Here is a 25958-nt window from a genome sequence, read left to right as displayed (position 1 = left end):
ATATTCACCCCGTTTGGGTCCATGAGGAGAGGAGAAGAGGCTCAATGTTAACAACATGTTCAGTGTTTTTGGGTGACTGAGAACATGTGTAAAGACCAAACCGGTACACATCAACTCGTCTAAGCTAAGGTAAGAACATATCTCAGTATGGAAAAACGGTGGTCTGTTCCTTTAAAGGAATCTTTGGGGTGTGCTGGAGAAGGCTTTGCACAGTGGTTACTCTCTCCCACCATCGACACAAGATCCACAGTGAATGTGTCCTGTAATTTTTTTTTTTGCTTTTCTATGCCTGCTCAAAAGCCCAGGCATCATCATCTCCTCCACCTTTGCTTCTTTAGAGTTTTACCTGACAATGACTTTACTTTTCCTCAATATACCAATATAATAGGTCTCTAAGAAGAGGGGCCTATCAGATCATTTTAGATTTGGTCGGATAAGATTTTTAAGTTAACCTCAGTACCAGGTGCACCCTGTCTGTTATCTTCAATAAAGCGCTCATCTTAAAAGGACAAAGTGGGCTGCTGTGTTCTTTGTTTTTCCCATAGATAGCCTTATAGTCCATGTCAGTCTTTTTCTTCTCTGTCACCAGCAGCCTCCCCGATGTGCCCTCTTCACTGACTCCGGTGTTGCTTTAAAGATAAGGGAGCAGGCTGAGGCCATTTGTAAAACTAGGTGGTCTTTTGTTGAATTATGGGAAATGGAGAAATGCTGCGTCTTCAGAAAACATCTCGAGCAGCATCCTTCGGTTTGGAAGATTGCAACACGATTTTACAACTCAACACAAAGAAACCCATGTAAAAAAAAAAAACCTGCAGCACAAAGAGTACACCCCGGCATAGTACACTCCTCTTGCTGTATTCTGCCAGTTTATTGTTTCAGTGGAGTAAAAGGGTGTTTTAGAAAATGTAGTGACTTGATCTCATTACTTGTTCCTAATGAATATAAAGTTGTCCACAATAGCCCTTGAAAAGACCATTTGGCGAGAAACATGAGCCGCTGAGAAGAGAAATCATGTGGGTTCATGCGAGTCCATTACTCCTCTGACGGTGGTTGGATCAAAGCAAACACTGATAAAGCTTTGACCACAGTTAATAATACTGCGGCTCAAGAATGTAGGCCGGGCCTGGCTACTCCCCGACCTCACACGTCCAGCCGTCCACATGCGCGCTCAAACGCACCCATTCCTCAACTGCTGTGACACATTCCAAGCTTTCGTCCTCTCTTCCCACAAACCAAACACTCCTTCTTTCTAATTGTAGACCTTTTTGATTTATTTCAAAGGGAAAACTTACTCGGTTGCCACGCTCCCATCGGAAAACATGCATGGGTGGTTAAAAGCTGAGCAAACTTCCAGCATCTCCTGCTTTGGCCAATCACAAGTAAGAGAGTCCAGCTCCCGTTCAAGGCTTGACAGAGCTGCCTATAATGACCCTGTGGTCATTCAGCCCCTCCCTTTTTACTCCATCAGCAGCACGAGACAAAAGTTGTCCTGGTTTGCCCCGATCTGCTCGGGCTAAAACAATAGATGAGTTGATCATTGAGGGAGGATATCCACTTTCCAGTTTCACCATGTCACCGGTTTCCCTGTGTCACCAAGTCAGTAAAAGATTAACCTAGAGGAGCTGTGTTTTTCCAGGTTAATTGACTGTAGACATCCTTATGATTACTGGGATGATAAATCCTAATAATGGAATTACAGTAAATAACTTTGCATGATAAGAACAATAGCATTTGTGTTTTTTGTGTGCTTGACACTTCACAAGCTATACTTAAATCATTATAGTGAAGCATTATTTATTCACTTAGTGGTGGTATAAGCTTTAGAGTCACAGCCCGAGAGTCCTGGGGGAAGTATGCCTGTCCCATTTGTTGATTAACATTATGTCTTTGGGCAATAGGTGCAGACCAATGTAACCCACTGCCTGGTGAAGAAAGGAAGCATGTGTGATACTACATTCTTAAAGGCGCTGTACCCAATTTTTTGTTTACATAAAGGGAGGGTAGTTGTTCGGAACTTTCCTAACACATTTCTAACACCCCACTTCTTCACAGAGATTACTTTATAAACATAGTTCACATTTAGGGATAAAAGTGGATCTTAGATGCTAAAGGACTAGAGCCAACAAAAATCATTCCACAGAAGAAGAAAAAAAATGGGCACAGGGCCTTTCATTTCTGTCCAATGCCAAGTATTTGTTTAATACAAAACAATGTATTTTTTTCCCAATGTGCTTTAATGACTGGGCTGACTGTTGAATTACAGTAGGTAACGATAAAAGAAAATGATCTTTTAATGCCACATTGTACAGGAAGTGTTTTCTCCTCTCTGTGTACAAGCAGCTTGCGGTGGCATGACCAGAGTGTGTCTTTGGGACAGCCACTTAGAGGTGAAACCAGAACCCAGAACTGACAGTCCCGGAGCCCTGCAGCCCGCACCACTAACTGGTCTCTCCTCACTCACCCTCAGTTCTAATCCACTGTTTACACAAACGCTGGCCAGTAATGATAGCCATGAGACCAGGGACCACCCCTTGTCCCTACGTGCACCCCCCACCTCCCCATCCGCCTCTCACCGCTGCCCCCACAAGCGTCAACCGCCATAAGCAAAAGCTGTTTTCTCAGGAGCCAAACACCTTAAATACATAATTAGTCGGGTCATTTGTGCGTTCGGGCCCCCAGCGAGGGCAAGAGTGTGTCCGAGAGCAAGTTTGTCAGTAGTTGGAGAGGGGGGTGAGGGGTGGCTGATGAGAAGTGAAGGGATGGGGGCATATAAAGACGTGAGAGACCGGGACAAAGGCGTGCATTCATGCCTGTGGCCCTGGACAAACCCGCCTGTCGCCATCTTCAAAGGCCCACTCTGCCTTTCCTCTAAAAAGCCCAGAGAGAGGCCGCGAGTTTGGGCCAGAAGAGGAGAAACATAACATTGGTAACGAGAGGAAGAGAGGTGTGCGGGGAGTCGTGCAAAGGTTACCAGATCTGTCATCCAGGAAGGAAATGGTTAAGACCAGGGGGATAGAGCTAAAGCTGAGTCGCTTAATAGCTAACAGTTTTTGCCCCGCTTTTAAACAGCCATTCTTACATTGAAATGTTGGAGCTAAAACAGATGGTAAATGTGACAGAACATTTCTAATCTTTTGGCTCATCCCAAGTCACTTAGGGGTAATTGAAGAAAAAATGATCGTAGCCATATTGGGTGTCTTGCCCAAGGACACAACAACAGTCTGTGCTGGTACAGAGGTTGACCATCTGTTGGGAGAAAGCACCATTTATTCCGTACTTTGAGACACAACATATTATATTTTTAATGTACCTATCCTAAGTTTTGTATTATTATTATTATTATTATCATACATCTTCTTAAAGGAGCTGTGCCATGTTTTACTTGCATTAGAGTGAAATCCATGTTTTAGCCTTTGGGGGAAAAGAGACAGTGAGAGTGTGTGATATCAGCAGTGTATTATGAGCGATTGTAAACCTGGAAGCAGCACCAATGATAAATACAGTTAGCCTGATGGAGGGACTTATAATGTAAACGTTACGATATCACTCTGGCTCCATAAACATATCAACAAAGGAGATGTTGGAAATATATTTGGAAAGTTCGGAAAAGGTTTTTGACCGCATCTTTTTCCGGACACAGAGCCTTTAATTGACCAGCGCCTGTGTCGGAACATCACGCACTTACGGCAAAGTAATTCAGTGCAATTTAAGATTCAAGATGTATGTTTTCAGTTCTTCTGTTGTTTGTTATTTCCATGGTTTGTGGGCGCACAGTAAATTTCAGCGGCGTTCATGAAGTGTTTGGAGTGTATTCAGCACGCCGCGCTACACCCCCTGTGTGACCCCTGCACCTTGAACTCTGACCCGTTGCATTGTGGGTAGTCCAATCCCAGTTTGCCCTGTGCAAAGGCCCAGAATTCCAGTGGCCCATGTTTCACACTGGGAGACCTTTGTGTGGGATAACTGCTCTCACACTCCCATACACCTTGTCTGCCCCCAGGCGCCCCCTCCTCCTCCTGGCATTGTTTACCAAAGCATGTCCACTTAGCTCTGCCCTGTCTGCCCCCAGAGCCTCGCCGACTATTACCCACATCCTGAAACCACTTTTTTTGGCTTTATTTTTCTTCCCACTTCGCTTTCACTTCCCCGACTTTTGAAACCTTTTTCTTAGCGAAAGTGGTTTAGGAATTACACAACAAAGTGATCACAATAATAATGTGTTCTGTTGTTTATTTGCGCTGTTGTAGAGAGAGCTTTCCTGGAGTTTGCTAAATCGACATCCCCAACTGCTCGTGACATATTGTTTCTGAGCTCAGGCCATGCACCTTCCCACCATATGAACGAATGCCAGCGCAAAGACAATAAACCTATCAGACCACTGCCTGCTCTTTTTATCTCCACTTTATTCACTTTATTCATTTCATCCCAGTGTCCTGTCTGATCCCTGTTCTCTTTTATGCTCCGGATCTCTATATCTGACCCCCCCATCACTCCCCCAAAGTAATAATGCCCCTCAAGCAGCGGGAAGTGCAGGGGAGAGGAACTTTTATGTCCTTTAGCTGTACAGATTAGGCCCGAGCTGCCAGGAGGAAAAGCAATAAAGCCGCAGCACCTATCGTCTGATGCCCCCGGATCCTGGACCAAAGCCACGGCTGCCGCTAACGCTGCGAGGTCCGATGGAAGCTCATATTTCCTGTGGACACTGAAGCCATCACAAGTGCTGTTTCAGACTTATGGGAGCAGCGGATCATCTTCACTGAGATGGCAAGGCCTTTGCGCTGAGGATATAAAACATCTGCTTTTCCTGTGTCGAAGAGGCAAACAGGCAAACAAAAATAAATAAAAATTGATTCTACATACAATACTTCCTCTACTTCTATGATCATATATTGAGAAATTGCTGAGGACTCGCGTTCTTCATCCAGCATCAGTTTTCACTAACCTTTACCTTTATCGGCCTATGCAAATTCTTGATATATTTCTAGAGTGTTGATTTCTGGCGTTTTTTTTTTTTTTTAAATTCACGCAGACCTAATATTTGAAGAGTTTAGTGGCGCTAGGCTAGTGCTAGGCTAGCACATTTCTACTGTACCAGCTAGCCTGCATTAAAAACAGTCTGACCCACTCCACAGTGCACCCAAGGAAAATCACAAATAACACCAGACTACCGATATAAATGTCTGCGTCGATAGAGTAATTTTTGAAATATAACTGACCTTGCATCACATGAATTATCGCATTTTGAGGGACTATTTTCAAGCAGATCACTCCGCCGCTGTGTAGCTTATACAACCAGGAAGCTAATGCTGCTCAAATATAAGTCATATGAAATGCAAAATGGATAAAATTATTCTATCGACACAGACATTGATATCATTTATGTTCAAATATAAGGACTAAGGACTAAATAAAATAAAAAAAATCAATCAATCAGAAATCAACCGCACTTTGGATAACTAGGAAATGAGGCCCTATGTCAAAAATCATGAAATATCCCTTTAATTGCATCAAAACCTTCAACATACTTTGAAATATCAAGTGGCGGAAGCCATTTTGTAAATATTGTGCGAAGTTAACAACAAAAACTCTAAAGTGAAGAATACTTTTTGTAATCTGCAACAATCAATAGGACTCGTAAGAAGCAGCAGAAATATATTTATTGTTAAAACATAAATATATAAATTATAATCATTGCTGTATTTATCCAAATAAGGCCAAGAAGAATAGTAGCAATGATAGTGTGCTAGCCATGTGTGGTCCCTGTTTCAATGAGAACTGTCCCAAGCCTGTATAAAATGTAAGAGTGGCACTAGGAAGGTCAACTGGCTTAAAGCGTCGGCTGAATCATGAACCCCTGCACACTAAAGAAGGTATTGTAGCACCAGTGGAGTGTTCACAGACATCACAGACAGAAGCTTCTCATTTGACTTTCACCCGCTCCGGCTCCTAAACTGTTTGTGGAAGGGGGCCCGGTTACACATTCATCTGGAACCACAGGAAGTGATTGTTTGTTCCATTGGGGGGGTGTAAGTTCAAGTCCGTACCTTCCCGAACACACTTGAACGCGTGTAGATCTGCCTGCACGGGGCTGCGAAGGTGTGAGTTCCTTCAAAGGGCGAAGTGATCGGTGTTCTCCTGTCAACGCATGAGCTAAGGCTGACTAAACAAGACGCCCATTCATTCCAGGCTCACCCATTCACTCTTTTGAGTTCGGTGGAGGTGAACTTTGCTCTCCGCGGGCACCGCATGTGTGGCAGTAAAGCGGGGCGGACAGCCATCTTTGTGATATCGATGGAATGAACACGCCCTCTCTTCCCTCTCTGGACACGCTGTGAGTGTTTGCTCCGGTGCGCCTCTGTTTGACTCGTGTGCAATGCATTGTAGACGTTTTTTGGGGGATATTTACCACCGGGTTGTGACAAAAGAGAACAAATCTTTTTCAAATATTAGTAAGCATAATATATTTTATAACAAAAATAAAGCATCTTCCTGACACTCGCATCTCCTACTTATGTCACACATCCAAACCATTTACAACTCTGGACATCATTTCATCGCTCATTAGTGTAATACAATAAGAAACAGAATAAAAAAGATGACACATTTGAGATTGCGGCGTTGCAGAGAATAGAGCAAACTGAAGTTCATGCACGACGTCTCCAAAAAATCTTACATCTCACTTTTTTTTCCTTTGCACTGGAAGAGACAACATACACATGTCCACGCATATAAATAGTTTGTAAGTAGCGTCTTCCGTTTCTTAGATTTAGCTGAACATAGCGCAGGCGACTATCAAAGGCTGCTGTTTGAGTCGGAAAACGTTCAGCGCTCCGGAGAGAGTCTTTAGAAACAAAGCATTTCTCCCACAGTTCTCTCGTTCTATTCTTTTGTCCTGCTGAAGTCGTTAAAACAGCACTTTTATGTTGCCCAGTTGGAGGCTGTCCACCACTGTGTCCCAATCCAAGCAACAGATTCCCACATTTTCCTCTCGAGCCTTGAACCATTTCCACTGTCTTGTTCAAAAGGAGTCCATTAAAAAGTCCAACAAGGCTAGCTTTCATTGTGTGCGTTCCGCTCACAGCTTGACTCTTCCTGCGGCCCAGCTGACTGTAACAGTAGCCTACGGCGCAGGAAGTCTTCATCAGAGTTTTTGTTTTGTAAAAAAGCACCTTTGGCATCTCTTGATTTCTTGTCTATACAAAGTCTCTTGGCTTTACATGATTGGAAGCAGAGGTGGCACCGTGGTTGGGGAGCAGACACACTCGCGCTGCTCTTTTCCGGAGCGCACCGATGCCGAAGCTCCACAGTCAGACAGTTCTCACCTCACGTCCTCTGCGGAGAAGAAAAGACACATTAGATTTACATTGGCAAACTATACATATAACTTTACTTACATGTGCATGTTCTGTGCAACGATTTCATTCATGCAACAAATTGCCGTTTCAGATTTCATCGATAAAACAACTGTAACTTGTAAAATAATCGTGATGTTTTTGGATGCAGGGCAGATTTCTTCAGTGCATGCATTCTTAGGGGTGTCATAATGTGACCCAAAACAATCCTGGCCCGGGCATAAAGCAGTGATCAAACAGGCCACATGCTGCAGTGCAAGAGTCCTCCTCTCACACCGATTGGCTGTGCAGTGATTGGTGATTGTTTTTCATTGAACCCTGTGCCCTGATTGGCTCAAATTTGCAAAAGTGCCAAAGGTGAGAGGACGCCGTCGTGCTCGGTAGCCATACCTGTTCCACTGACAGCACTCCAGTGGACTTTGGGCAACATCTTTTTTTTTTTTTTACGTTGCGAATAAGTCCTTGCTGGCCTTTAGCTTTTTATTTTTCCTCTTTTTACTTTTAACCCTACGATGGCCTAGAAACAAGGGAAAGGGGGGGAGTAAGTTAAATGCAGTTGAAAGCAAAGGGTTTATGGTGCAGAAATGGAACAAAACCGCAGCGATAGGACACATAATAAATACTGAAGCCTTATCTGCCGGCAGCAAAGGACTTATCTGCTCAGTGTGAGAGAAAAGGGCTCGAGATCAAATAGCCTGCTGTCATGCCAAGCAGCCTTTGGACACCCTCCCATAAGACACAGGCACTCTCGCACACACATTTGCACCTTACACACGTACGCACACCAGAGAGACAGGGCAGGGGGGGGAAAAAAAGGAAAGAGAAAAGAAAGGCGTGCTTGGTTGAAGGCAGTTACAGGTAAGGGTCACGGAGTGCAAGAGGCCAGACAGAGGGATAGATGTCAAAGGCAATAAAGAGGCACCAACGCCTGTAGTGTCACAAAACTGTATCAAAGCTGGAAAGTACTGGAAAACAGACCACAGTGCCTTCTGTTGTAGTCACATTGTAATAGAGGTAATACAGAGATTAGACTTTATATGTGCAGTATAATTAAAATGGCCGCCATTAGAGAGACTAACACGCTTTAACTATTCCTACACTCTACCCATTTACTCAAGTACTTTTCTAGTTTGATCACAGACAACTTTGTATTACTAGAGAAAAACATTCGGTTACCATTTTCCAATTGTGAATAATCTGTGACAAAAGCTTCACATTTGCATTTTTTTGTTTTTTAAGGAACAGGCCACCGTTTTCCCATACTGAGATATGCTCTTCCCTGAGCTTAGATGAGTTGATGCGTACCTGTCTGGTCTTTGTGCGTGTGCGCAGACCAAAGATGTTGCTAGCATTTAGCCTCTCCCAGAATATTCGAATAAAAAGGGTACTATATTGCAAGGCGTAATAACACCTTAGGAGCACTTTGACGTCGGCGCAGTAATATTTTCAGAATTCTGGAATGATGATATTACTGGGCAGACGTCGAAGTGCTCCTAAGGTGTTGTTACGCCTCACAATATAGTACCCTCTTTTTATCCACTTAGAAAATCGACATGTTTAATTTTGTGGGACTATACTTGGATCATGTAACTACTCACATAACCGTATTTAAATAGGGAAAACGTGGACGTGCTTGTTCGCTTCTAACTTCCCCCCCGTTTGGGTCCATAGGAATATACTGGGAGAGGCTAAATGCTAACAACATCTTTGGTCTTTTTGCCTGACTGAGCGCACACACAAAGACCAGTCAGGTACACGTCAACTCGTCTAAGCTCAGGTAAGAATATATCTCAGTGTGGAAAAACGGTGGTCTGTCCCTTTAAAGTTTTCTAATGCTTCTGAAGAATGATTTATTTTTGCTATCTCAGATCTATTGATTAAATATTGGATTTTGTCACACCAAACCAATCCAACTTTCTACTTTCACTACTTTTTACTGCTACTTGAGCCGAATAGTTGTAAAGTCGTGTTGTTCCTACTTGAATAAGCATTTTGGCTTCTCTACCCACCTCTTGAGACACCAGTTGAGGCACAGAGATGCCCCTCAGTAACACTTTTCTAACACACATCTCTGTCCGAACACAACTTTGCCAAGTGATGACACTCACCTGTTTCTGCTTCTGAGTGCTCCATGACGTGATGCTGCGACGTGCACACACACTCCAGGTGGTCTTCTAACCGCACAAAGACCTCTTTCAGCTTGGGTCTTCTCCGCACGTACTCCACTTTGGCCACCTGAGGGAACACAGAGACATTAGCCGCCGCCTCAGTACGAGAATACATGCACACGCGCATTGTTGACGCAAACTCTACAAAGGCATGGCACTGTGACTGATTACTCTTTCATGAAGGGATCGAGGGGGAAAATACGAGCAGCTCATATGATATTTGTGGTGCGGGAATCAAACATTTAAACTTTTAATACAGTCATTCTTCTTTTTGGAACTAATTTGAGGCAGTTTCTCTCTAGAATGTGCCTTAGAAGTGAGTCAAATCCAGCAGAATTAACCACTAGGACATGAAACTACAAAATCTGAGAACAAGCCATGACATTAGCACCTCTTTTTCCAATACAGCCCAGCCAATCCGTCCCATAATGCACGACCTAAGCCGTTTCTATTGAACATGATAAACTGACTTCCAGTTCCAGGCTAGAGCGAGCAGGTGTGATTCCCCCAGTATTATGTTGATTAGAGCTTGGAGCTAAACGGAGAAGGTTGCATGGAGGTTAAGGGGATTTCATTATGTAACGCAGGTGGCTCCATACATTTTGTTCTGATCTCGGTGTCAGGGGTGGCTAACTTCCCCCCTATCCCGCGCAAGAAAAACCCCCGGGGGGCCTTAGCGAAACAATATCCCAAGCTTCTCCTAACATCATGAGAGAGGATATTGGCCTACAATCTCCCTGAGCTGTCTGGTGTTATGAACAACACGTTTCTTTTGAGTTTTTTTTGTCGACGTGCAAAGAACCGAGGGGCCAGAGGTTTATGGACAGCGTTTCTCCTTGCGCTATCCTTAGGTGGAGCGCTGCCAACGAATGCGAGCTCCAGGCTTGCAAATTAGTCATGCCCGAAGAACGAACATACCAATCCGAGTCTGATAAAACAAAGTCGGATCTGTCTCGTGTCAAAGCAAAAGGGGCTTCAAAACACTTCCGTATAGGACACAGGACAGAATGGGGGGGGGGAAGGAAAGATGAGCGAATTGAGGGCATAAGCAAAGCAAAGAGAGAGGTATGCGGTGAGCAAACAGATGACAATAGCGTCTGCTGGTTAGTGTGTATGGCTCTTATCGCTCCGGGACACTCGGAGAGCAAGGGCATAAGGGTCCTGGGCCAGGAAGGTGGCGGGCCTCATTAAATACTGAGTGGGATGGTGCAAACACAGGGCACTATTTAGGACGAGGAGAAGAGAGCATCGACTACTCATTAACATTAACATGCACGGTTACCTATTGGGGAGATTTGTTACACCGATGCTGACAGGACGGATAACGGCAGATAAAAGGCTCATGTGAGGTTGTACGTCAGATATATTAGCAGTTGAATAAACTTGAATAAACAATTAGAGCGTTTTGACTACTGGTACTTTAACGATCCTTGGTTTTCGATACCGATACGTGAACGATACTTTTTCTATTATTATTATTTGTCATATAGAACCATAAAACAGATTAATAATGTTCATTTAATCCTTTTCCTTCCATTTAATACTTTTGCATTTGTGTCGTTTGTTTGAGGTGAAACAACCGTTTTTCTTTTTTTTCCTCATTTCTGACACATTTCCCCCCCCCAAAATGTTCCATGTTTTTTCCAATTTATTTCACTAAATTTCCCCCCTTTTTTTTCATTTTTTTTTTACATATTTTTTCCCCAATTATTTTTTCTTTTTTCCTTTTATCCCAATTTTGCCCCAAATCTTTGCATTTTTTTTCAACGTTTCCCCAAATTTTTCCACTTCTTTCCCCCCATTTTTTAAAGATGTTATATTTGTTTTCGCTGCCTGCTTTTGATACTTTTATTTTTTCCGATACCAGTAGTACCTAAATCTAGGGTACCAGACTGATATTGTTTAATGGTATACCAGCCCTAGTTTTGACCAATAGTTACTCAAAACATCTGAATCTCTTAAAATAGCTCAACAATACTGTATAGGACTGTTACATCTTGGAGTCTGGGCTTGTTGTATGAAATGAACTCGATAATAAAGTCTGTTGAACTGTTGTTGCTGTTGTCCGTGTGATTGATAGGGCATCCATCTTCCTGTTCCCATGTCTGGATGTTTGGGAAAGACGCTGTGCTGGGACGGCCATTATTATGTATCAATTCGGTCTTTGTGACTCCTCTCAAACAAACAGCGACAGCGAGATCAATGTGACGGGCCTCCTTGACGAGAGGCCCGGCAGCATCTTTGTCCCTCTTCCTTTAGATTCAATGGCTTTTAAAAGCTCACTCTCGGCATGGGTTTCGATGCACACAGCAATCCTGCACTTCCTATTCGCTGCGTAGCCATCTTTCATCTCTTTCTGTTTTTTTGAGCAATGACATCTTTAACCAGTCATTACGGGTGTGTGGCCATCGACTTATCGCATACATAAGAAACGGACCTCATGCTATGTCTTTGTGCAAATCGCACTCACTTTGACCGAGAGTGAAAGATGGTGCTTGGGTCCCCTGAGAGGAGAGGCCAAGTGAGGGTTTGGAAAGTGCAAGCCTCCCTTTGAAAGTGCTGGTCAGATTAATTGGAAATCCCCCTCCACTCAGATGATAGAACGGTTACACTGGCCTTTCAAGGAAAACACAAAAAGGAACTCGGGGGTGTCCACACAGCAAGCCGTACAGGAAGTAAAAGCAAACATGCCGCAACTCTGCATTTTTTTTTTTTTCAAGAATGGAGAAGTGAAAGGGAGGCAGATGCGATCGGGATAACAATCTGTTTGATCTCCCTAAACATAAAAAAAAGAAAAGAAAACTGCACCCATTTTGAAGCTGAGATTAACCGTAAAGATACCTTAACAACAGAAATGAAAAGAAAGCGCAGAGTAATGAGAGACTCTGAGTTATTGAGAGTAAATTGCAGAGGCTGACACTGACAGTGATGTGAAATTAAAGAGAGGGAGATGTAAGTGTTGCGGAAAAATGGCGATCTCGTAAGCGCGGGAGGGAGCGGAGAGATTTCACAAAACAGACAATAAGACTCCAGGGAAGTAAATGGAGCGATGAAGTCAGAGGGTTAGGACAAGGGAGGATATACAGTATAATGCTCGATTTGTAATACAATCCAATTTGTTGTTAGAGAGAGATGAAAAGTGTAATATCATCACAATGTCACATGTCTTTTGGGGAGTGTTTCTTTGCAGTCTTGTGATTTCAAACCCCCATCTTTTGTCCAGTTTTGTCCCGCTTTACCCAAATCTCAAAGCTTCTCAACTGGAGCTTATAGCCTATTGGCCAAGTGTCATGTCTCAACAGATCTAAATAGATCTTTTTTCTATTGCATTGTTGCCGCTTTGTCGTCACTTTTAAGTTTTTCTTTTTTGTCACTTTTTTGTTGTGTTTTTGTCACTTTTTTGTTGCGTTTTTGCCACTTATTTCTCACATTTTTTACCACCTTTTGTTGCATTTTTGTCACTTTTTTGCTGCGTTTTTGCCACTTTTTTGTTGCTCTTTTGTCACTTTTTTTCCAAGAAGCTTTTAGATTTGGGCAAAGCCAAACTTCAGAAAAAGTGCTTGGTTCAGGTGGGGGTTAAGAGATTAAATCAGTCGCCTTGTGCAGCACGTAGTGTCCTCTATGACACTTTTCATATAACTTTTCATATACACAGTGTTCCGACTACTGTCTAAACTTGTGTCGCGCTGAGGCATCCCAGCCGGCGTTGCAGTAGCTCAAACTCAGCTGTTTTATTATTTTTTTCACAGAGCCGCTCCCATGATCCTCTCTGACCCACCCCGCCAACCCCCGCGATGCAACTCCCTCACCCTTCTTCATCCACCAGCTAGAAGAAAGGAGAATCAAAGGGAAAATAATTCACGCAGCTGCAATAAGGGCGACTTCAAACAAGGGAGGCCCCCACGTTCCCATGTAACCCCCCCCCCCCCTGCCCGCCTTTGCTCTATGTAATCCATAGTTCATAAATTAAATTCACTGTATCACTCTGAATGAAACACCCCTTGAGTCACAAACCAACTGCAGCCGTGGAGGGGCCGGGGGGGGGGGGGGGGGGGTATGTGGACACATGGGGGCGTCAGCTACTGCTAGTGGGGTTGAGTACGTGTGGCTACATCCGCCTGACCTCCTCCTGCTTTGATCCAGAAGCCGTCAACACTCGGGTAAACAATGTCCTTGTACGGTTTGCTACAGATGTGCATTCAAAGTATCTCCCTCTCACACACGGGGCGGCTGAGCGGGAGGAAAACGTGGGGAAAGTGAGATGTAATTTGTGCTGCGCTGATTATATTGGGCCGGTTTGTCTGCAGCCGAGTAGGTGGTTGTCCTGCCTCATTACGATTTGAGGGGGAAAAACATTATGAACACGGAGGACGGCATCAGTACGCCCTAGAATAAATGTTTCTTTGGTAAGTCTCACTTATTAGTTTGAGGAATTATGTGCACCCACTCAAGATGAAAGAAAATACTAGAGGTCAACCTATATATCGGCCAATCGGTATATCGGGTCGATATTAGGGTATTTTACAATATTGGATATCGGCCGATCAAAGCCGATATCTCTGGGACCAAAAATGATATAGACGTTTTTTTTTGCATTGGAAAGAGCTGTGTCGTGGCTTAAAATCAAGTTCCCCCACAACTTCCTGCCTCAGGGGAACAGAGAAGCATCGCAATGACATTTGGCTAGCTACAAGTTTGTTAAACAGTAACACAAGTTTCGCTAAACCTCAGTTAATATGGGCATGCTGCACAAAACCTGGATAAGTCAATCGCAGTATTAGTTTTAACCTCCGCAATTGTCTTTTTGGATCGTGGTGCAAAATGCCGCAGCTAGCAACAGTATGCTAATGCTAACGGCAGCTAATCAAGGCTGGGACAAAAACTATAATGGAAAAACTATAATGGAAAACAAACAAAAATCTTTATATAATGTACAGGCCGCACATTTGGGAAAATCTGCCAAAAATATCGGGTTAAAAATATCGGCCAGGCATATCAGCATTGGCCAATAAAAAATCCCAGAGTAGTACAATCCTGAAGTACTCTGGCAACCGAGCTCGGTGGATGCAACAAGTGATGATGCCCCTTAAAAATGAGTGAGTGTTTGGGAATGGATTTCCTTTAGAGCTTGTGAGTAAATCTCTGTATATTACACACGTATAAACTCTGGTATCTGTTTGCTCGTTCAGCGCATTGCAGAAGCTTTAACGGTTTAATGAGTAAGAGGATAAATGACAGCTCCATTCTTTGCCTGTGTCACGGCCTGTTTACTCAGCCCCATTGGAAGGGCAAACACTCCCGCTTTGGTTCCAGCAGGTAAACGCGATAGAATAATGCTTTATGTAGACGGAAAAAGGATATGCATTTGATATGTTTATCCCCCTGGAAGGGCTCAGGTTGATCTGGCAGATGTGAGCGATTAAAAAAAAAATAAAAAAAAAAAGGCACATTTTTCACAGAAGTAATGAGAAGAAATGTCAAGAGGGGATTTTGATGGAAGGGGGAGAGCCGAGATTCAGTGATCTGGGGAGTGAGTTGGAGTCACAGAGAGTGCAAGCGGAGGTGGTGTGTGTGTTGTGGGCGGGGGGGTGAGGGGGGGGGCGTCGGCATGGGTGGGGTGGGGGGGTGTTGGGGGAGGAGCCAAAGGAATGCTGCGACGAGAGAATCACATAAAAAGATTTGCTCAGAATTCAATTTGGCTTCCCCTTCCTCTGATCTGGTCAGTTCCTGGCTTTCTGACAACATACTTTTATCAACCAATTTGGTCCCGTGTGGCCTGGCTTTCACTGCCACTCGGATAACCCTCCCTTAACCTACATGCGCACAAAGGGGGCTTTACATAAAAACAAATCGCGGGACATGGAGTAACCGAGAAACAAAAGAACGGGGCAGAGGTTGGCTTTAGAGATCTCTGCCTCGGGCTAGTCCTTCTTTAAGTTGCCTTTTTTGTGATTGTCCCGCTGCTGAACGGGGCAGGCCTGTACAGTAACACAACCTGCGTCGACTTGTCTCCCTTTTCCGTTCGGCAGCATTAAAACGGTGCAAAAAAAAAGAAAAAAACCTTTAATAAAATAAATAAATAAATAAATGGAGCAGCGGCGTGTGTGGACAAAATGCTCAGTGGCATGAGCTGGAAAGACACACAGGCAAAGTGTTCTTTTCCCATCCCTTGGCCAGTGCAAGCAAAACAAGACCGTCTTGGGGCATGGCGGCGACATTTTTAGACTTTTAATAAACAGAAGCACAAACTGGAGCTCTATTCAGTCTGGCTCCGCAGAGGAAGACTTGGCATGACACAATGTTTCTGACACACAATGCGGCGTATGTCTGACGGGAGCGGAGCCCTCACTAACAGATGACCTTTTTCAAAAGATATGATGCTCCATGGCCCCGCGGGTAGAACCACACGGACACAATCCCCCCTCCCCACCCTCCAAAAAAAAAAAAAAAAAGCCCATCCTGGACGCCTTAGGGTGCATGTCAAGTCTGTGCGTCTTGCCCTCGGAGCATGATGAAGAAGGGGGACACTGATGAGTCACATGGCATTCCAGGAATAGCTGAATATGGGCTTACTGTCTCCATCTGCCCTCTCTGCATAAATGACAGAGGCCTTATTGATGGCAGTGGGTAGACAGTTTGTAAGCACTTAGTCAAAACTCAAAGTAATCCATACCGGTCTGTCTCGCCGGTCTGAGAGGATGCAATGCCATAAACTTTGCTCTTCAATGTTTGCCCTGTCTGGAAGTGTCATTAATCTTCACCGGGTCGTTTTATATGGCGCTGGAGGTGCAAGAGATAACATCACTTCAATGCTGTAGTTTATTCAAGCCTAATTAGCTTACTGTAGGTATTATATATGGTATTTTAATAAGACTTACTGATGCCAGACTTAAACACGCACCTCTAAAATAATAAATAATCAAAGAAATCAGGTGCAACCTTTTGTCTCTTGTGTAAACTTGAGGCTTGCTGTACCTAAACAATTGACTTTGCACCACTATGGGCTAAGAATAACATTTAATAAGCAGCATCTCTGCAAGCCAGCGCAGAAAGAGAAATCACTGCTGGGCAAACAACAGTCACCTGTAATGCCATTAAGTGTTATGAAGGGAAGCAGACTGCCATGTTTATGGCTCAGTTGCCCTGTTCCTCCAAACACAGCCGTGCGCCCGCTGGCAGGCACTAGTGTAAATACTGCAAAAACACTTCCACTGTGATCCTGCGCAGACGGACATGTTTTGGGAGTTAACAGCACATCACTTTTTGAGCCGTCTCATCTTTTATCTGAAAATAGTCACTGGGCAAAGCAAACACGGGAGAAGAACGGCCCGGGCATTAAGTACCAAGTGACAATCGGACATACTCAAGATACAAGAGACACTTTCTCTCAGGCCCTACTTAGCCGCCTGGCAGGACTACCCCCTCTCATGGGTCGGACCCCTCAGCAGATGTCCCAGACGAGGGTGCCAACAATCTCTTCCTCCCCTGTGCTCCTCTTTCTCCTGCTGGCACAGCCTGAGCCCTGGCCCGCAGCCAGACGCTGGATAGAGTGATGAAGAGAGAGGGTGCTGATTGGCTGTAATGGAAGGAGAGGCAGGAGAAGGGCAGCGGCGGAGGTGCGGTGCGGTGGCCACTATTTGGGTTCATTCCAAGGAGGGGCTGAGTTGCAACCCACTGGACAGAAATAATGTTGCTATTGGGTGTCATGAGGTTGTGTTTTGGTTCCCATAGTGACCAGGCTGACCTTAACCTGAGAGCTGACCACGTCTTAACCACGAACGTATCAAAACCCCTTTCAAAGATTCCTTCAACTGCATAATGGTCAATGAGGATGGACTGCAAGCATAATCCCCCATTAAGTGGCATTAATAGCTATAATAAGGAAGAAAGTGAAACTGTGTCTGTTATTTTAATGGAAGAAATTAGCAATTTGCAACGGCTGCAGTTATTTAACAACCCAAATGTCCTTTGTAAACAACCACATATCCTGTTGCCAGAACTTGCCACTGGGCCTTTTGCAGCACCAAACCTACTAACCCTGCAGTTTACACCAAACAAACATGCCCTGAAAATGCAGAAATCCAGAATTGTCCAGCCCTACAGAAGAAATACCAAACAATTTGTGTGCCGAGCGCATTTTGTTAAATACGATCACGTCTTTTTCAGCTCCAAAGAACCAATAAAACCCATAATCAAATGTTCAGCTACAGCCAGCCTTTTACTGCTGACTGCTGACAGGTGCGAGAAAACGAGACGAAGGGAGTGACGGGAGGCAGACAGACTGACCCAGCCTTGACTCGTGATTTACTTACCTGCCCAGACTGACAGCACTGGACGCCATTAGCGCTGGGAGTGTGAGCAATCAATCTATTCTCGAGCTATACCCGTGTCTGTGTGAGGTCTGCAGCGCGTTATGGAAGTAGTCAAACCCCCTTTATTTATTCCTATGTTATCACGCTGAAGTCTGTTGAAGTGTTTCTGCACTCGGGCTTACACGGAGGCTGCACCTTTATGCATCACGCGCAATAAATAGAATTGCCACAGAACTGAACCGTAAGCCCTTACCGCCGTCTTGCCGACATTTTGACATTTTTATCATAATTTTTTGTCGATTTGACTGCTACATGATAAAACAATTACACTGCAAAAAGTATTTAACTAGGTCAGTATAAGCCTCTCAATTTGAGCACAATAATCCAAATTTTAGTTGTTTTGACTAGTTAAGAAGTTCTTGGGCATTTGTCCTAGATTATTTCACTTGTTCTGAGATGTTTCTGACTCGTTTCGATACATTTCGTCCTTATTTCAGGTCATTTTCTTTGCCAATGGGGTAAGAAAATGGGTCTTATCTCATTGGCAATTTTACTTTCTTATTTCAAGCGAGATTTACCCTAGAACTGGTCTGAAATGTCCTCAAACAAGCAAAGTAAACTTGGTCCGATCAGGAAAAGTGTCTAAAAGAGTGAAAACCGCTCTAAACAAGATACATTTCCTCAATTCAAGTCATTTAAGCCAATGCTTGATATTCACTTTTTGCAGTGTAGGTGTTTGAAAACGTATATGAACCCACTGTATTGGCTATTTACCTTTACTGTGCGGTGGTGCTTGCGTGACGGGTGGCAGCGCATGTTACTGGTGTTGCAGCAGCCCGTGCAGCGCTTGACCTCGACACAGGGCGGCCATATCAGGAAGTTGGCCGCTGTGGGATCCACCTGACTGCGGGGGATCTCGTAGATAACTGTCCGGGTCTTGCACACCGCCGGAACGGCCTCTTCCACTGTAACAGACACACACAAACAGGTTAATTACCACTGCAACCTCTACCTCTGCTGCTACTGCTACTGCAACAACGTATTGTGGTGTAACTCTTTCCACTCCCACACTGCTCATGCATTCCTTTACAGATTAATTTTTGATGACTCACTTGATGTGGAGATGTTGGTTTTACCTCAAATCACACCCCATCTCCCAGGGCCGCTAAGAGGCTCGACAAAAACGTTGATCCCATATCAGCTAAGGAGCTCGGGGATCAACTTAGTCAGATAGCAGAAGACTTGTCCTTTGTTCGGAGCTTTCAGCGGGGTTAATGCAGCGTGACCACACCACAGAACCTTTACGTCTGCTGCGGGAAATCTAATGATGCCCCTTGACCTTTGAGGTTATAGTGAAAAGGGAAGGGGGCGGACGTTTATATAATCACAGTTACGGCTCTCGGGTGTCCCGGATCGGCGCGTGAATTTACGTTATCCCATAAAATAATATGCGTAACGTTCGCAGAATGTGTTTATCGCTTCAAAAACACACTTGAGTAACGCCGTGCTGAAAAGGGGGGCGGCCATGTCACTTCTAACGTGCCTCAATCAGATATCACAGGGCGCTCTGCGTTTTATGGAGAAATCCGACTGCCGAGGCCGTGGCAGGCTTCAACTTGAACCCCTGAATGCCTGGAATTTCCACGCTCAAGGATATACTTCTCCCCTGACGCGTGTCTAAGATCTGAGAGCCTTTGGGCCAATTAAAAAGCTTCATGTCAGACGTCCTCATCAACCTCATGCAACAGGTCTCCGGGCTGTTTGGGGAGCTATAAAACCTGAATGGGTGTCTTCATTACAGTCGCTTTTATCCGCATAAAAGCTAAACAGAAGCCGCAAACTATTAGCCTGGCTTGAAATTAGCGCGCGAAATGATCGGTTTCATCTCATGGGTATACACACGCGGGGGTTATATTTAAGAAGAGGAGCTATTTTAAGGCCATTATGTCACTGCGCTACAGTGTGCACAGTAATCCTCATGACTCTGCAGTTTTGTTTTTTTTCCCGGATACTTACCAAGGCTCCTCTTGCGGCGACTGTGAAGCTGGGAGCTCTTCAGGTCGTTGTAGTAACCATGGTTACGAGAGTAGTTTTTATGATGGATGAAATGCTGCTTGTTGTGGCGCTTGGGCTCCTCGATGACATCGTTTCCCGTACCTCACCAAAACAGAGGGCAGCCATGTTAATAATGTCACAGGCGCAATAAACACATACGCAGACTGCATTTGACCTATGAAGCTGAACTGGAAACGATGTGCCAGGCCCCAGACTGCATGCTATCCTTCACTGATGCTTCTAAGTAGCCTCTCACAGCTTCTGCTTACACCAGGGGTACAGGGACGCCAGGGTGTAGGCGAGGAAAATAGTTTGACTACTTTTTATGAAAGAATATGAAATTGAATAGTATTAGTTAATATTTAAGTCAAGTTAATACTTGAGCCTTAATCGAGCGCATTTTCTCCAGTTCGGTTTTATCCAAATCGAAAAGCTTCTCTACTGGATGCAACAAGATAACACCTCATTTGAAAGCTAAGACCTGCAAAACTGATAAACAGATCTTCTCCCTTGCATTGTTGTCACTTTTGTCACATTCTTGTCACTTTTCCATTCATTTGTTTTTTTCACATCTTTGTTGCTCTTTTGTCACTTGTTTGTCGCCCTTTAATCGCTTTTTATGTTGCCTTTTCATCACATTTTTGTCACTGTTTTGACGCTTTTTTCAAGAAGCTTTTAGATTTGGGTGAAGCCAACCAGGAGAAAATGTGCTCGGTTAAGGTGGGGGTCAAGAGGTTAATGAAGTTCATGTTCAATGGTATCCTGTGTATCTGTATGGATATCAGGCATCCCCTGATTCACGATATGGGTCAATTGTTTTTACAGCTAGACAGTCGGCCAGCTTCTAAACAACAGACAGATACAGATACACTGAAGAGGGTGGCACTCAAAGAATGAATAAAAGGACAGAAAGGTTGGGAACTAGTGACACTTCCTCTCAGAGCCATATGTTCTAACACATGCTTTGATTCTCCGCGGACCCAACAGTGGCCTTTCAGCGCACCGTGTAAAAGAAACTGCTGATGATGTCACAAGCAGGGGGTAAACAGTTCAGAGTACATGGGGCCAGTCGCTGTATAATTGCAAGCTTTGTGCGTCTGGCTTATTTGGGTGAGCCTTCAGGTGAGTCAGGCACTTAGAAAAAAAACAGCTAGCCCTTACAGACGCACAAATAACTAGCCTGGTCATTTAGCAGGTGGTGCTCAGCCAACATCATCCCTGGGCCTAATTAGCGGTTGCGTGTCTCTCATTTTAGCCCCGAATGTTTACCTTTTTGGAAATTGTTCAATGGCTCGGAAAAGTGCCTGTTTTGTTACGCATGGTGCACGTCTCTCTACTGTAAGTCCTTAGCTCAGCTCGAACACAGTCATGGTCATCTGATAACACTTGCTTGTTTTGGTCCACGCCCGGAATATTACATGAAAAGAGTGCCAGCGCTGCAGTAAAGCGATAAAGGACTTGTTCACTGAGGATACTGCCCTTTCCCTCAGAGCAGAGTCTGAGTATTTGCTAAGTGGGAGGATCTGACTTGTCTGTCGGTGCTGCCATACCCGCCCATGCGTCGGCGCAACCCGGTGCACTTGACATAAACACTGCGCTCGCGGCTATGCAAACTCCCCTCATTATCCTCCATAACATAGCAAAACCTTATGTACACCTCGCGACAAAGCGTGGTCATATGCAAACACATTCCACTCCTGCAGCTCCCTTTGTGCCCTGACCAAAGTCATCTGAAGGGATTTCCTCTAACCTATACAGGCTTCAGCTAGAGGATAGGTTGTTTATTTACTCTTATATAGCATTTTGTTTCCCCCCAGGTCGCGGAGGGCAGCCAGGGCTCTTGATTCGCAACTTCAGTGAGAGTTGAGAGGGAAATTCTTGGAGGCCTGCAGCCCGGAGACATCCAGTGAACCAGAAAGCAAAGGCGGCACAGGGGAAGTGTTAACTGCATTTGAAGCAGAAGCAGAAGGGGGGGGGGCGGGCTATCACTCTTGCAGGCAGATATATCCTGTATCTAAACACAGTATTCACACACATATCCGATTTCTAAGTGACATTTACATGCACCTCCGAAAGTACAGTGTCTCCAGTACAGTGACAGCTGCCCCGTTTCTCTGCATCCAATGACTGTATAACCTCAGCAATCTTCTCGACTCGTCTGCGAACGTCAAGGAAGGCGGTGACCACCCAACGACAGCTCGTGTTATATAGTTGACAGGAGAAAGGGACACAGGCATAAAGACAGCCTTTATAGACTCCCCTGTTCTGTCTCAACATCATAAAAGGACCTTTATGTTGTTGTTTTTTTTCCTAAGTGCACACAAAATAAGGGGAGACAGCAATCAGGGCGATTAGGAGGCGAGGTGTAGGGAAAAATGCAGGCAAGGCCCAAGTTAGGGGAAAAAGTTTAAATTCAGGGCTTTCCTCCAGCGTCACGTTCGGATGACTAAACAGTAGAAACATGTCTGGGGTGTCGTCAGGCTGGGACAAGAGAGGAACCTAAAGGAGACAGTTTATGAATCAGTCCTTCATGACGGGTGGATGACTAGCTCTCTCTGTTCGCCGAGTGACCTCTGCTGACCCCATTTACACCTTTACTTCCAATAACCATAACAAAGTGGTCATCCAACTGCAAACATTGACTAAACGTCTGCTCATTTTGGGTTCAAGTCATATCTGAACGGTTAACCAGAATCACAGCTCATGAGTGTTTGCCTTTGGTTAGTCTGATTTGTACAGTAGGTGGACCAGGTAAAAGTTAAAAGAGAAATTCATTGCTCGAGTGCCACCCAAATCAATCAATAAATGTGATAGAACACATCTCTGGCTTGACTGAAAACAAGTACAACTCCAAAGCCATATGGAAGAAGTGACTTTTAGCATTTCATGGGGAAAATGTAACAGGACTACAGGATCGGGTAGTGCCCTCCTCCACCTCTCTGGCCCATACCGAGAGTCAGGTTCCCCTTTCTGTCAAAGTCCTTCAGTAAGAGAGATAAGAGCGGGCGGGTGCGGGCCTGGGGGCTCCTGAGGCGGGAGAGACAGCCAGAGAGAAGACGAAAGGCAAGAAGAGGAGCACCCCAGGGGCCAGACAACCATCTGCGCACTTCAGCGGGGTCATCTCATCTGTCATCCCAGCCAGCCAAGTCCACACACACACACACACACACACATTAGAGCACAAGCGCCGCTGTGAAACCACAATCCCTTATACTGGCCTTTTTTTCTTTCACCTGGTCGGCTTTTCTATACTGGTAGCTTTACTGTCCCGGCCATCCCCAACAAAAGCTCTGAAAATACCCCCAGAGCAGGAGTCCGAGCCCTTTTAACGGGCCAGCCAGAGCCGCCGACTTGGCCCCTGGACAGATTTACGCCCTCATAATAATAATCAGCCGACTACTGTTACACTACAAAACATTCCGCCTGTTTGAAGAAAGACATGTTAATTCGATTATAAACACGTCCTCTCATGCTAGAGGCGCAACAGGGCTCTATTCTAGGCCCGGTGACTTTTGATGTGGAATTGATATAATGCAGCCAGATAAGTGAATGCGTAGGGATAAAGCATACTGCAGAACATAGAGTAGCTACAAAACATGCGACCTACATCTTTATTGTGAACATGACGGCAACATTTGAAATACTGCCGCAGCCTGTGTAAATAAAAGCTCATGTTGATGCAAGCAGCCTCCACCAGCACTCCTTGTAACTCAATCTATACCAGCAGGATCTTCTCCATGGCACAGGAGTACAGTATAAGGCCACCAAGAACTCAACTCGAAGAGAACCCTGTTTGCTACTGCAGGCTGTTTACAGGGATTTTGAACTTTGTCATTCTGATTGCTATAAAGCCGGCCTATAACCTCAACACCAGCTGAGACAATAAATAAAAAAGCTGTCAGACCAATAAACTTTCCCTGCAAGAGGCTGAAGGCTTTAATAAGACGCGCTGGCACCAAACAACAATGTGATTTATGGTAATGAGTTACAACTACACAGTGAGATGACCACCTGATGCAAGAGGAGCATAAATAAGCAGTTGAGACTTGAGAGGCTACTGGTGTTGTCAGTCTGCACTAAAATGCACGTGGTTTTTCCAGAGTGAGAACGTGATATGCGTGATTGAAAGTATCATGAGGCAGAATTTACCTACGGAGTCAATGTCTAGTAGCCGCTGGAGGTCGCTGATGCTGTGGATTTCGCTGTTCGCCAGCCTGTCGATCAGCTCCTGGGGAAACTGCACTTCCTTCAAAGAGGAGCGGGGGGTGACGGGAAATCAAACAACAGAGCGAGGTGGTTAGACATGTGTCAGGTGAGTGGCGAGCGAATGACTGCGTGTTTGTGCGTAAACACTGGAGATCAGTGAGTTAACAACACTGCAGTCATGCGCCAATTACTTCTCAGCACACAGTGAGAGTGCACGAGGAGAGACCAGAGATCCAACATTGCACATTTATTTCTACTTTTATGTTGCATAAGGAGAGAAGGACCCATTAATAGCGTAATAGCGTTATTATTATTATTATTATTATTATTATTATTTTTTTTTTTTAAAGTTTTTAAGTTTTTAGAATTGGCTTAATGTGTTCCTATATTAGTGACTACTAAACGGGTGCACGCGCCTGTGCACCACACTGCACTTGTTGCGGTCGGTCTCTCGTTGCGCGACCACCTCAGCAAAGACCAAACCGTGGGACCTGCAGAAATGACTTTCTATTTATAATTCGCTGTAGCGGTTCCCATGAAAGCGCTTACCAAAACGTTTGCACAGCGTTGGCTTGGGAGCTACAAACAGTTTTGGCACAAAAGCCAAAAATAACTTGGCGATACGTGCAACGCAAGCTGCTCTTCCAGGAGTGCGCAGTCACTGGCCCTAATGGTAACTGGATCTCAAATGCTGCCCATTCTTGAAAATGAATACAAATAGACTTACGCGTTCACACGGAGACTAAGAATACACCTAGGCCTACTTTAAATAAGACTGTTCCAGATTTAGTCTCCTGAAAACGCAATATCTCCTATTTAAAGAGCAGCATTCAATCTAAATTTACGTCTCAGTGTGTGACTGGCAACTGAGTCGGATATGCACAATCACTGCAACAACAATAAAGCAGAGCAAACAGAGCTAAAGGGCAATGCCATGGTCTAAACTTTACCTCAGCGCCGGCCAGCAGCAGGTACGTGGTCCATACAAGGAAACAACAAATTGTGGCTCTCATCTCCCTTTAATTTGGCTGTAACCACGAACAAGAGAAAGGCGCTGATGTGTAGGAGCCGATGAGTCGCTCCTTGCCCCAGAGGATCCTCAACCATCCCCTCGGGGAGAGAAAGCTGTGTGTCAGAGCGCCAGTAGCTCGCGCTGCACGTCTCCTCTGTGCACTTGTTTCTAAGTCTGAGAAATGGAAGTGGCTTCAAGTCTCAGTGACAAATTCACATCGGGCTTCCCCCCCCCTCCGGTGCACTTAGCTCCTCGGACAAGTGGGACAATCCCTGAAGAGAGCTCGGAGGCGCATTGCACTTGTCCTTCACCTTCGAATAAAGGATATTTGAACAAGTGAAACAAATGCTGTCGCCCTTCTTTTACGCACGGCCTTTCTGCCCTACGATCATATAATCCAAACGAGCGGGATCCTCTGGAACGCCGGTTGTGTCGTTGGAAAAGTTGTCCGTGCTGGGATATCCTCCTGCAGCAGTGCTCACAGGTCTGCGCCGCTGTGAATGCTCTGGTGTGAATGGAGTGTGAGCGCCTCAGAGGCTCTGGATATAGACAAGCTACAGGCAGCTCCGTGGCCGTTGCGCCTCCCCTCGCCGCTCCGTGTTCTTGCATCTATTCAGTGAGAGAGGGGATCTGGTTGGCTAGATGACTTAAGACTCGTGTTCCCATCCCCCTTTTAGTCGGGATGAGTGCCTGTCAGAAGGAATCCCATTCAGGCTTTTTGGATTAAATCAGTGGCACTTTCAGTGAACAAGTTGCTGATGAAAATACAATCCAAATATTAATAAAAGCCCATTGTTGAAATTGTAGAAGATAAATAGCTGATGATAAACCAACCTCCTCAGCTACACGAATT

At 44.8% G+C, this 25958-nt stretch overlaps 1 protein-coding gene across 2 annotated transcripts; it reads right to left on the bottom strand.

Moving 5' to 3' along the window:
• Positions 1-5777: 5777 nt before the first annotated feature.
• Positions 5778-25679, bottom strand: pdgfab (platelet-derived growth factor alpha polypeptide b). Of its 2 annotated transcripts, none has more exons than XM_079564313.1 (6): positions 25044-25672; positions 24037-24133; positions 19849-19989; positions 18607-18797; positions 9461-9587; positions 5778-7332 (listed from the first exon to the last, which is right to left on the bottom strand). In XM_079564313.1, the coding sequence occupies exons 1-6, from the start codon at positions 25104-25106 to the stop codon at positions 7319-7321; spliced, it is 633 nt and encodes a 210-aa protein (XP_079420439.1). In that variant the 5' UTR covers positions 25107-25672; the 3' UTR covers positions 5778-7318. The 2 variants fall into 2 exon arrangements, with proteins under 2 accessions (XP_079420439.1, XP_079420438.1); XM_079564312.1 differs by lacking the exon at positions 5778-7332 and adding an exon at positions 7629-7869 and having other exon boundaries at positions 25044-25679.
• Positions 25680-25958: the final 279 nt, after the last annotated feature.

This window comes from Gobius niger (genome assembly GCF_951799975.1).
Source record: "Gobius niger genome assembly, chromosome: 10".
In the NCBI taxonomy this organism is placed as follows: domain Eukaryota; kingdom Metazoa; phylum Chordata; class Actinopteri; order Gobiiformes; family Gobiidae; genus Gobius; species Gobius niger.
Note: the sequence above shows the minus strand (reverse complement) of the source record. Positions and strands in the feature narration are given on the sequence as shown.